At 40.4% G+C, this 12842-nt stretch overlaps 1 protein-coding gene across 4 annotated transcripts in view; it reads left to right on the plus strand.

The window, feature by feature from the left end:
- The window catches only part of Ltbp1 (latent transforming growth factor beta binding protein 1), a 213294-nt gene that overhangs the window by 169468 nt on the left and 30984 nt on the right, over positions 1 to 12842 (plus strand). For all 4 annotated transcript variants that reach the window (XM_055618275.1, XM_055618284.1, XM_055618293.1 and 1 more), the window contains 5 exons: positions 182 to 325; positions 8285 to 8464; positions 9844 to 9930; positions 11637 to 11765; positions 12453 to 12593. In XM_055618275.1, coding sequence (XP_055474250.1) covers positions 182 to 325; positions 8285 to 8464; positions 9844 to 9930; positions 11637 to 11765; positions 12453 to 12593 — 681 coding nt within the window. The remainder of the gene's footprint in view (positions 1 to 181; positions 326 to 8284; positions 8465 to 9843; positions 9931 to 11636; positions 11766 to 12452; positions 12594 to 12842) is intronic.

Consider the following 12842-nt stretch of genomic DNA (forward strand, 5'->3'; position numbering starts at 1 on the left):
TCATCCAGACCAAATTGTGAAGCTCTACCTGCAGGGGTCCTTTCCTGGGAAGGGCGAGGTTGAGGGCTCACTGGAGAGCAAGTCATTTCAGCAGCCACTGCTGGCCTTAGCACAGCTGGAGAAATAAAGAGCTGTCAGAGGAGAGGCACATGCCTTACTTGATCTGTGCTCCCTTCTCCAGATGTGAACGAATGCGAGCTGCTCAGTGGTGTATGTGGCGAAGCTTTCTGTGAAAACGTGGAAGGGTCCTTCCTGTGTGTGTGTGCCGACGAGAACCAGGAGTATAGCCCCATGACTGGGCAGTGCCGCTCCCGGGTCGCTGAAGGTAAGTTCCAGTGGCACTTCCGGTGCAGGGGTTGAAGGGTGTATCTTGAGATGGGGTTGACCCAGGCTTAGGCTACATGTTCTGGAGATGAGACACGACACATCCCAACACAGTTGTGCCTCCGGACGTGCGTTAGTCAGGTTTACTATTGCTGTGATGAAACACCATGACCAAAAGCAACTTGGGGGAAAAAGTTTTTTTGTTTGTTTGTTAACTGGAAGCTTATACTTCCAGGTAACAACCCATCACTGAGGGAAGTCAGGGCAGGCAGGAACCTGGAGATGTACTGCTTATTGGTTTGCGCCCCATGGCTTGCTCACTCTGATTTCTTATAGAACTCAGGACTATAAGCCCAGCAGTGGTCCCACCCACAATGGGCGGGGCCTTCCCCCATCAATAGCTTGTTGAGAAAATGCCTTACAGCCTTGCCTACAGTAGGCTGACCCTATGGAGGTATCTTTTAAATTGGGTTTTCCTCCCCTCAGGTGACTTCAGCTTGTCTCAAGCTGACATAAAACTAGCCAGCACAGGTAGCTTCCATGCTCTTCATATGGCTTATCAGTAAAAGAGGGTGCAGGCAGTGGCCTTTTTGGTAAAGTGACTTCTAGTGTTCTTTCCGATTTAGCAACACTATGTGTAAAGAATGTAAAATGGTGAGGACATTTGCTGAAAGTTGCCTAAAGCCTAGATTGCATTTAACATGGCTTCTTCTTACCAAGTTGCATAACCCTCCTTTCTTGGCCCTTGGGGAAACGTATCCTGACACTTCTCTAAATTAAAAGCAACATACAGGTCTCTCAGGGTCTACAAAGACTTCCACTTGGAATTCTTGAGGGTTTTTCCAGAAGTGTGCCTAGAAAGTTGCCATGTTTACATTTGTTTAAAATTTGATTTAGACCATGTTGTCACTGCATAAATTGAAATGGAGAACCGAAAGCCTTCCAGACAAATTGATCACCTTCCAGATTTCAGGTTATCCTTTTAGTTGGTGCCATGTAACTAACTTGTGTGTGTGTAGGTGTGTGTGTGTGTGTGTGTGTGTGCGTGTGTGTTTTAAGCAAAAGACCAAATGGTCCCTTGTGAGTCAAATAAAATGAAACATAAGCTGTTTTACTTTCTTGTTAAATCTCAGTGTTATCAATCCTCATACAACAGATTTTACTGTTCATGTATAAAATGGCTATTTTTTAAGTCATGGGGAATGAAGTGTGACAATGTTTTTATCCTTACAGCTTTCTCAGTTATTAAATGTGGAAAGGGAAGGGGTATAGAATTAATAGGACACTAATTTAAACATATTGTTTGAAGGGGAGGAGACAGGTTATTCCTAAGAGAAGCTGCTATTCGCTCCGGTAGCCTTCATGACACCTATATGATAAAGACTTTTACTTAATTGTACCTACAGTACTAAAAACCGAAATGAAAGTCTGGTTGGCTTTAAGTAACTGCACTGCCTTTTTCTTCTCTGTCCTTGGTTCCATTTCCAGAGGGATGCCTTACCCACAATTTTATTTGAGATGCATTAATATAGCATATCATAATACTATAGCATTGCCCAATGATCTCTATGAAGATTGGTGGTCATGGTAAAAGTAATTGCATGTGATACAATGTTAAATGAAAAATAAGATATTCCAGCGATCATGCTCAATAGAGGAAGGGGGTGAGAATATATGAAAAACATAATCATAGGCCTTTCTTGAAGTTTTAGAGATTTTCCATATTATCTACAATATTTTAAATGGGAGAATCAGAGTCTGGTCTACTCACCTCTTCCTGGCTGTGTAAATATGGTCATCTCCACATCTTTGTGTTTGGGTTCTTACCTATAAAATAGGGGGAGATGTTTCATACTTCACAGAGCTCTGTGAATTTTGAATAAAACCATAGTCATTGAGTATGAAGTGTTACAGTAAAGCCATATCCCAGACATGAGGGAAATCCATTGTTTGGTATGGTCTGTTCTTAAAGAGTGGGTATTTTTAACTATTTTTGCTAAAAAGTTTTAATAGCATCAAGAAGTGATTCGTTTAGGTCATTTTAGGGTACATGTCTAGACCCCAGAATTTGCTACTTCTTTTTTTAAAGTGTTTTCTTTCTTGTGTGTGGGTGCGTGTGCATGTCTGTGGGTGTGTGTGTGTGCACGTGCATGCATGTTATGTATGTGTTTGTATGTGCAGGAGAAGCCATCGGGCAATGCTGGGAGTTTTCTTATATCACTCTTCACTGTATCTTTGGATAGAGTCTCTCACAGGGCCTGGATGTCACAGCTTGAGCTGGACTGGGAGCCAGTGGAGCTCTCAGGACCTGCCTGTGTTTTTCTTTCCATTGCTGGCATTACAGGCACATGCCGCCATGCCTGTCTTTTTATCTTTTCCGTCCTCAATTCCACAAGCTTGTTAAGCAACCATTTTACTGATGCACTATCTTCCCAGGCACCACCCACTCTGGTACTTTAAGCTATAGCATCTCTCTTTAAAGGCATCGACCTGCATCTCCTCTGGAGGTTTTCCTATGACCAAGTCCCCACCAGGTGCTTTGCTTCTCCCCACTTTCACCTTACTTAATGTATTTGTTGCCCATCTCTCTTCCTACAAAAAAAGTGTCTTCCAGCCAGAGCTATCTGTCATTGCATTGACCCCCTCGCCTCTCTGGAGGGATACACAAATGCCAGCTGCTTGCACATTACCGTCTCCCACTCCCTGTACATACCACAGGAAGACCACTGTAAATTGGATACCTTTTCCATCCGAGAACTTAGGTTTGCAGAGGACCATCTGTGCCTCACACGGAGCTTTTTGGATTTTACTTGTTACTTCAAATGTGACCTTGTTGGCACAGTGCAAGCCTCTCACTGCTGATGACAGAGGTCCCTGTGATCCAGGATAAGCCACTGTTGCTGTGACTTCTGTCTCTGAATGTGCTTCTTACTTGCCATCATCCTAGGGTGCTCTTCTCCCAGGTGGCCTTTTCCTAGAACTCTGTTTCACCAGGAGTTCCCTACTTCATCAGTTTCTGCCCATTTTTCTTCTCATCTTTTCAGTTTCTGCTAACATCACCAGTGTCCCCAATCTACCTTCTTGCCAGCCTGTAGCTAGCACAGGTTCCCCTTCCCCCACCTAAAATTTTACCATAACTGACAAAACCAATACAAAACAGCCAACCACAGCCTATAACATAAAGCCCAACTCCATGATGCAGGTTCTTTACCAATGTTTTAGGCATCATCTTTTCAGTGTCTTCTAAGGAAAAAAAAATGTATTCATTCTGACAACTACTTGTCACATGCTTTTAAAATGCAAGGTCCTCAGATAATTCCCTCAGTACTCCAGCACCTGTGCAAGGACATCCATACCCATCACCCAGCATACCACTGTTCACCTGGTAATGCATTTCTGTACCATCCTTATCTCTCACAGCCAGCAATCTTTCTCTGGTATCCTAACTGATACCCAGTCTCCTAGGTGGACGCCTCCCATTTCCCTCCATTTTGCCCACATAAACGTAGGGGCAGTTTACCTTTTATGCCCCAATCATACCTTAATTTGGTGCTTTTTATTCTTCTTAATCCATCATGCAAAACCTAAATTCAGATGTCATTATCACCAAGGCAGCCTTCTCTAATGGCCTCATCCAACCTGTGCTTTGCATGGCGACTTAGGTGTGAATAGTGTCCAGGAGTGAACTCTCTGGCCCAGTGCACACTGCTTGCTGGCCTGACTCCCTATCACACTAAGCTCTTTAAATAGAAATTCTGGTTATGGTGGCATATGCCTGATGCCAACACTTAGAAAGCTGAGACAGGAGGATTGCAAGTCTGAAGCCAGCCCCAGCTACACAGAAGACATCCTGTGTCATAGAAACTAAACAAAATGTGAACAGGAACTGTGTTGGCATGCTTTCTTAAGTGAGTTATTCCGTGTTTTTGTTTCTAGACTTCATATTTTTCTTTTCCATCTAAGCTTACCACCTTTAGGTAGCCTTACTTTTTCTTCTATGTCACTCCACATTCCTGTTGTCAGTGACTTCTGGAATTCTCCACAGCCCTCTCCTGAATCCCAGTTTCAAAACCAAATTATACCGTTGCCTTGTTTTACAAGTTCTTGAGTGAGAAAACTAGAAAAACACTGTGTGGTTTTTTTTTTTAAGTTCCATTTTTACTACATTGTGAGATATTTCTCTAGAGTTGCCTTACTCTCAAAAGTATGAGGTGCTATAAAACATGAACGGCTGTTGTAATTTTCAAACCAGAGAAGAGTATGGAGTTTCCTGGGTCTTTCTGTTGGAAGTAATTTACTGAACATGAGCACTCTCTTGGCGATTGATAAATAGATCCTTTCAGGACTATCAGCAAGTGTGCACTTGGTAACTCTACTCACACTTCTGCCACAGTACTCTTTGGCCATTGTGATCCTTTGTCTTTAAAGGGTATGGAAGTTAGCGCTCAAAGACCTTCAAATGATGATTTTGTATAAGCAGTGTGGAGGCAAAGAGCTCTTGGAGACCTTCAGAATATATTGTAAATATAATGGACAGTGAATGCAAAGATCCATTTCCACATAGAACAAATGAAATAAAATCATCCCAGGTCCCCCCATCCACAGACTCTAGGATCAGACATGTGTAGGAAAGACAGAAGAAGGAAAAAATCTTCGTAAGTGAACATCCACACCTTCATCAGAGGAGCCAAAAGAGTGATCCCAGACGCACTGCAGACAATACAGCAGCTACTTCCTGTATGGAGCAGAGGGCCATGTTCATGTCATAGGGGGCCATGCAGACTCCAGCAAAGGTCATCTGTGCCCTCTCCTCATTTCTCTCAAAGAGAGTAAAGGAAAATGAAAACCAGAGCAGACACAAGCAACTTTGTATGCTGTGATGTAACATTCCAAAGAGAGGTGGGCACATGATGCCACCTGGGCTTTCTCCTACAGAAAGTGAGGAGGCCATTCCCTGCCCCATCCAAGGAGCGCAATTACTCTGTGTCTCACCTGGAAGGGCATTTATAACAGTTCCTCCAAAACAGAACAACCCGAGGCTGGCGGTGTGGTTCAGTAGAACACTTGCCTAACGTGTATGGGGTCCCGGAGATCCCTGTTACCAAAACCAAATAAAAAGAAACATTAGTGTAAAAACGTCAAAACCACATTGATGTGTTTGCTCTCACCATATACACACCAGTAGGCTGAAGGTGTAAAAATTGATCTTCATCCACAAATGATAGGCCAGATAACAAATACAAATGAGAAAATCAAATCTAAAAATCCCCTAGGAGAAGTCATGTTTCTTAGAAGTCTACGGCAGGGCATGCGGCATGCCAGTTTTACTGATGAAGCTTTTAAGGAAAAGAACAGCCGTTCTCTTCATTCCTAACACGTTGCATAACCATTGATTTAACCTTAGAAAATCATTTCTCAATGGAATCTGTCTACTCCTGGCAACAGTGGTCTAAACTCACAGAAAATTTTCAGAAAAACTACCTTATGTGAATATGTGTGTGTAGTGTGTATGTGTGTATGTATACACACACACACACACACACACATACACGCATTGTGCACACACATGTGCATGTGCTCACACACACACACACACACACTGATCAGAGATTTTTTACTCCAATGAAAAAAAATGCTCCAGGAAGTTGATTGTTTAAAGGTCAGGAAGATGGGGATGTTGTATTTTTTCACAGAATGACCTTTATGGACCAGTTTTTGAAAAAGAATTTGTGTTTCTTTCCAACATGGATGAAGGCTTGCCTGACTCTCCATTTCAGCTGTATAAACACTGAAGTCTCAAATAGCTTGGAAAGAAAATAGGAGCAGCATTTGGGGAAAAAACCTGAATAATACAATTGTATTGTTGATCACTTCTCTTCTGTAATAATCTCTGTACCTCCTTCCATTGCAAGACAAAACACAAAGATAATTTTATGTCTTTGTTTCTGTGATGTAAATGTAAAAAAGAACACAAAACAATATAAATATAAATTATATGTGCATATACATGCTTTGATTTAGAATGAACACTTTTTATTGTCACCATTGGAGCTCTTCTACATATTACACTTTTATTAAAAATAATTAGACATACTCTAACCTTGTACGTAAGGAAAATATTATTGATGTTTTTTAGGTATAAACTATAAAGTAAACTTCACCGATAAAACTGTTGCTTTCCTGATTTATATTTTTAATACATTACTTGCTAGCTACCATTTTTAGGCATAATGAATGAAGTGAGTAAAACTGAATAGTAACATTGAAAGTTTATTAAAAATATTGTGGGAAACATTTTTAAATTTTCCTATAAGTTTTCTGGAATTGATTTAATAATAATTTAAAATAGTTATTCTTACTTTCCCCTAATAATTCTGTTTGGAGCTGTTCTAACCAAGATGGCTTCCATCAAAAAAGGCAAAATAGAAGTTCATTCTGCACATGTATGTGAAGCAAGCGAGTTCAGACAAGGGAGGTGGTGGATTCCCCAGGTTCAAACACAAAGATCCAATTTGAAAGCACTTTATAACTGACACATGGGAATCAGCATTTTAGTCTTCTCCTAGACTCTTGGTCTTGGTTGAGGTGTCACCTGCTGTCCACATTAGTTTAGAGTCCAAGCCCACAATCTGTGAAACAGAGAGTCATCAGCTAAAGTTCCAGAAGGATCTTTGGCATTCTTGTTGGCACTCTGCTGAGAGAGTAGCATGGATTAGATGGTCTTTTGGTTTCTTGCTGGCTTTGTAAGAGGAAGGCAGACAATAGTTTTTCTAATGCATTTTATCAGCTCTTACATTAGAAATGACCTTAAGCTGTTTAGTATGTTATTGAAGCTCATGGTCAACTTGGCCCTGATAAAACCAACACATAAAAAACCATTGTGAAAATAAATTATTTCATGGCTTTATATCATGACCTATCAACCTCAAAAGTGGCTAAGTCTGTGTTAAATTTTTAGCCTTCTCATTGGTAAGTATTCTCTTTTGTGGTTTCCTTGTACCTAATACTCAGAAATGGAAGGGTTCTAACAAAAACATTGCATTGACAATATGCTTGGTAACTATGATAGCCCTCATTTGTTCTTGCTTTGTGCAGTAAAAAACTGTAACTGATAAAGTGGATCACAGTCAATCATTTGGACTTCATAGCATTTGTTGGAAGAAATTATATTACTCTCCAAGCCCTATCACAATATATTGATCAAGGATATAAAGACAATTCAAATGTGATCATGATCGTGATCATGACGTTATTTATATTTGAGTAGACTTTGTTTTGTCATTTGCAGTCTTTCTTATCACCTGTTAGTATAGTGTCATAGAGAAAATGAATCCTTGACAATGTTGTTTTTCTTGAGGACTTATATGAGCAGATCCTCCACCCAGGCTTGCAGTCCTACGCTACAGCTTTGCTCCCAGCTTCCTTCTGGATCAGATATTTGCATCAGTTAAGTAGTTTTTCAGTGATGAAGGTTGTCTGATGGGCTCCAGGTTACTGCGTTATTTTTCTATATGTCATCCATGATGCACTGTTCAGAACTGACCTGGGGCGTGGTCGACCCAAGTAACTGCAGAAGGGTTAACTGTTCCATATGGACCCAAATCTCTGGTCTGATGTTGGGGAAAATTTCAATGATTTAAGTAGGTGTTACAGCTCTGTAAAGAATGGTCCTGGGTTGGCAAAAGAGCAGATATGGAAACTGTGCTCACAGCCAAATTTACAAGAATAAGGTAATTGGTTAGCATAAAAGGAAATGGTTTTGACAGATTTACACTCTGCACGTATTAGAAACCTACAAAAATTCAGGACGCAAGTGCATTCTTGTCTTAAAGTGGGAGATTCTCACAGTAAAGATGGAAAATGGTCTCGTGTCAAGGACATGTAAGGGACACATGCTATTGGTCTCTGTTCTGTCATGGTATTTACTGTCCCACCAATATTCTTTCTATATACTCTTTAGATTCAGGTATAAATCATCAACCCAGAGAAGAAAAGAAAGAATGCTACTATAATCTCAATGATGCCAGTCTCTGTGATAACGTGCTGGCCCCCAACGTCACCAAACAAGAATGCTGCTGTACGTCAGGTGCTGGCTGGGGAGACAACTGTGAGATCTTCCCTTGCCCGGTCCAGGGGACTGGTAAGACCTACTCACTATCATGTTCACACTGCCTGGGAACATGATGTTCACAGGCCTAGAAATGAGTATATTTTGGTTATGACTCTGAGGTCCTGATATAGCATTTACTGTCTTTATGACTGAAATGAATCTGTCCTTCAATGCACTCCACTTGAGTTGAGCCTTTGCCCTCATCCCACCTCTATCTGAATTCTTAAATCCTGTCTGTTGTAGGATGTACTGTTATAGTCAGGCTCTGTGGGAAGCTATGAAAGAGAATTCAGTTTTACTCCACTTAAAATAAGAGCCATCTTCTTTCTTTTCTTCTTTCTTTCTTTAGTGTGCGTGTGTGTGTGCACATGCTCACTTACATGTGTAGGTAAATGTGCCCATGTGTGTACTTGGAACCAGGTGTCTTCCTCCATAGTTTTCTGCTTATTCTTTTGAGTCAGAGTCTGTCCCTGAACTTTGGACTTAAGTTTTCTCAGCTAAGCTGGAAGACTGCAGGCCCCAGTGATCTTCTTGCCTCTGTACCATCCTTGGAGCTGGAGTTATAGACGTAGGTAGAACACCTGACTTGTTAGGTGGATGCTGGGATCCGAACTCCAGTCCCTTTGACTAATGAGTACTCTTACATGATGAGCCATCTCTTAGCTCCCCAGATCCATCTGATTTTATACTCAGAACAGCATTATCCATAAGTATAATTTATGTACTTAAGCCAAACTTTTGCTACATGAGCTCTTATTAAACCTTCAAAACACTAGCCGCCACGATAGTACAAAATTAACAGTCATGATATCAAATAAAACATGGGTGAAGTGGATAGTTTAACAAATATATGTTAAATTGCCAAGCATGGTGATACACACCCTTAATTCAAGTATCCAGGAGACAGAGGCAGGCAGATCTCTGTGAGTTCAAGGCCTGCTTGGTCTGCCTAGAGAATCATAAGCTAGCCAGGACTACACAATAAGACCCTCTCTCAAAAATAACTTAAAACGAAAAAGAAAACATAAGTCAACTTCCCCTACCAGGTGGTGGTGGCACAGGTCTATAATCCCAGCACTCGGGAGGCAGAAGCAGGCAGATCTTTGTCAATTCGAGGCCAGCCAGGTCTACAGAGTGAGTTCCAGGACAGGTAGGGATACACAGAGAAACTCTGTTTCAAAAACAAACAAACAAACAAACAAACTTAAACATAAGTCAACTCCTGAAGTCATTGGATGTCATTCTGGCCTAACTCATGCCTTTAACGCCAAACTGGATTTATTGCTTGAGTGTTTTAAAGTTTCTAAATCTGAGAAGGCAAAGTTGGATTAAAAACATGCACTCAGGGAAATGTTTCTTTTCTGTTTCAACTCATTGCTTTTTTTGGTTTTGTCTCTCTGAAAAATCAGCTGAGTTCACGGAAATGTGCCCTAGAGGGAAAGGTTTTGTCCCTGCTGGAGAATCCTCTTATGACACCGGTGGCGAAAACTATAAAGGTCAGAATCAAGTGCAAATGAGTTCGAAATGTGCCAGTCACTCGGGTGGGAGCCTGGCTTGGGTTACACAGCGGTAGAGTAACTCTGTTGCACTGCAGAGGCTGGTGGAAGGTCTTGTGGATGCTGGAAAGAGCCATGATTTGAGGTCAGAAGACCAGAAGCTATGTGGCCTTGAGGGGTCACTTAACCTGTGTTTCCAGCTGTTCATCTCTGAAACAGGAATGTTTTCAGAATTACGATGAGCTTTCAGTGAAATCATTTGTGCATAGCTACTTATCACAAAATGCTGTACTCAGGACATATCCTTTCACCCTTTACATACACTCCAAATTATATAAACGATGAGCATGTAAGTTTAATTATCATGTCTCCTTTTATGAGTGGCTGGGAAACTAAGATTCTTACTTTTTTAATAGCTTTTCCTACTCTTCTTACAATATTTTGCTAATAGCCACAAATTCATAATGAAGACTGAAAAATGAAAAAAAAAAAAAACACCAAAAGTAACTGTTTTATATCTCTAGTGCTGCTGCTAAATAAATGTATAGCCCGTTTATTCTGGTGAATATTTTTATATATGAACATTTCCGTATTAACTGACTTTTTAAGAGTTCTGTGTTAAACATATTATTATATACCTATTATATATAAGGTGATTTTTTTCCATTATAGTTTAATATTGAAATCTGGAAAGTGGCTGGAAAAGAGACTATGAAAATGGTTTTATTATCCATCTGTTTTTGGAAAGCTAGTATTTGAATGGTATAGACTAATTCAGTAGCTGAACAAGAAATTCCATTTATGTTTTTAAAATACATCTATGATTTAGTCCAACTGGATTAGGAGACTTGGTCTGCACTCTGTGTTGAATGGCTTTCAAGCTCTTAAATACCACATGCATTTTTACAGGAATGCAGTTAAATTTCGCTTTGTGTTAAGAACCTTGATTTTACTATAAAGCCATCCTCCTTTTTGTATAAAACCTATTTCCTCCTCCTAACTGTGTTGTGGGTGGTGAGAGAAGACAGGATTCACACCCATACTGCCACATGTTCTGTGCTTGGCTCTGCCATTTTCCATTTGTGTAAATTTGAGCAGGTCTTCCACGACGTTGGCAGTTTTCACATTGAGAATTCGATGATATGGGCTCTGAACTACTTGAATAAGCAACGTCAGAGCATCCAGAATCCCTTACGTAGATTGTTTTATTCATCCTTTGAATTATAGTAAACTAGTAGGCCCAGTGATGTCCAGTTAATCATGGAGACATCTGCGATGGACAAGACGTCATTTCTGGGGGGAACTGGGTCTGCCAACACCCTTTACAACTTGCAGTTCTGTGAGTTTACCTCCCTCCTCAGAAAAGATCTTTCTTGTGCTCCATCAAATTGTTCTTGGCAATTTTGCATATGTCAGCTAGTAAATGGGGCAGAGAAAAAGGCCATCTTATGAAGGCCATGCCAGAGCAGGTTCAGAGAGCCACTGTTGAATCTGCTGACCAGCTCATCAAGCATGAGGGGGCATTAGAACCCTGTGTGAGTGTGCTTCTGTGTCAGTTGCCTAATTTTAAGAATTTTATACTCTATATCTGTAAGATTGTTTTGAACATAATAATATCAAACCTGAAACCAGATGCTGGTTAGGCTATTTTTAGTTGAACAATCAAAACATACTCCTATTCCTGTCTCTCAACTTTCTTCCCATAGATGCTGATGAATGCCTGCTGTTTGGTGAGGAAATCTGCAAAAATGGTTACTGTTTGAACACTCAGCCTGGGTATGAATGCTACTGTAAGCAAGGGACATACTATGATCCTGTCAAATTACAGTGTTTTGGTAAGCTTTAAGAGACTATAGTAAAGTAAAATGTACGCAAGAAAAAGTAATGCTATGTAATAAAAAATGGTGTGATTGAATCTAAATCATGTCTGAATCTAAATGATGTCTTTAAAAGATACATAAGCGGTTTGTGGATCTCCCTCTTGAGCAAGGTTTGAGAAATAAACCTTTCATTCTTGTATTTGAATGGATGTTAGGCAAAGAGATAATATTCATTGTGGAATTACAATCCAGCTGACCAGGATGACCACGGTGTTCTTTCCTTTGGTCCACAGAACCTCATGTTTCATCAGACAGTTCATGCAAGTAAAGGCATCTTTAAATACTCACGCATACCTAAATGCTTAAGCTGAAAACCATGTTCTCTAGGAAGAAAAACATAGCATAAGGAAATCATTTTAGACGTATTTTAAAAAGACATTTTATCTTAAGTTTCTAAGCGTGTCCCATTCCTCGATATTTTTTCCATATTTAATAACAGCAGCAGCAGCAGCAGCATTGCGTTTCCTTGGTGACTCTGTCTTTCCAGTCACAGGGGTCCCCCTTTGGATGATGATGTGCAGTTAATTCAAATGTGGCAGCTCTTGGGATCGGGGCTGGGTTTTGCACCATGTTAGCTTTGGTAACCACAGGAAGCACAGATGATTGCTGATTTTCTTTGGGTGATTTTTTTTTTCTCTTAAGATATGGATGAATGTCAAGACCCTAACAGCTGTATTGATGGCCAGTGTGTTAATACAGAGGGCTCTTACAACTGCTTTTGCACCCACCCATTGGTCCTGGATGCCTCTGAGAAGAGATGTGTACAACCAACTGAATCAAATGGTATGTTTGGATGTGAGCTAGAAACGTCTATCCGGATAAATACTCAAGGTTGTCATTTTAGTTAAAATGGGAATTACTGAAAACGAGGGACATTAATTTCCTGGTTATCTTTAAGAAGTTAAAGAGAGCCACTAAGAGAATAATGAGGTATTGTGTCTAATATTTAGGTTTTAACACTTGGCATATACTCATTAAGAGAACATCAGGAAACAGGGGGGCTGAGCACGTGACAGAGCTGCTCCACATGAG

Source organism: Psammomys obesus, unplaced genomic scaffold (assembly GCF_907164565.1).
Source record: "Psammomys obesus unplaced genomic scaffold, mPsaObe1.curated_primary_1811, whole genome shotgun sequence".
NCBI classification, from domain to species: domain Eukaryota; kingdom Metazoa; phylum Chordata; class Mammalia; order Rodentia; family Muridae; genus Psammomys; species Psammomys obesus.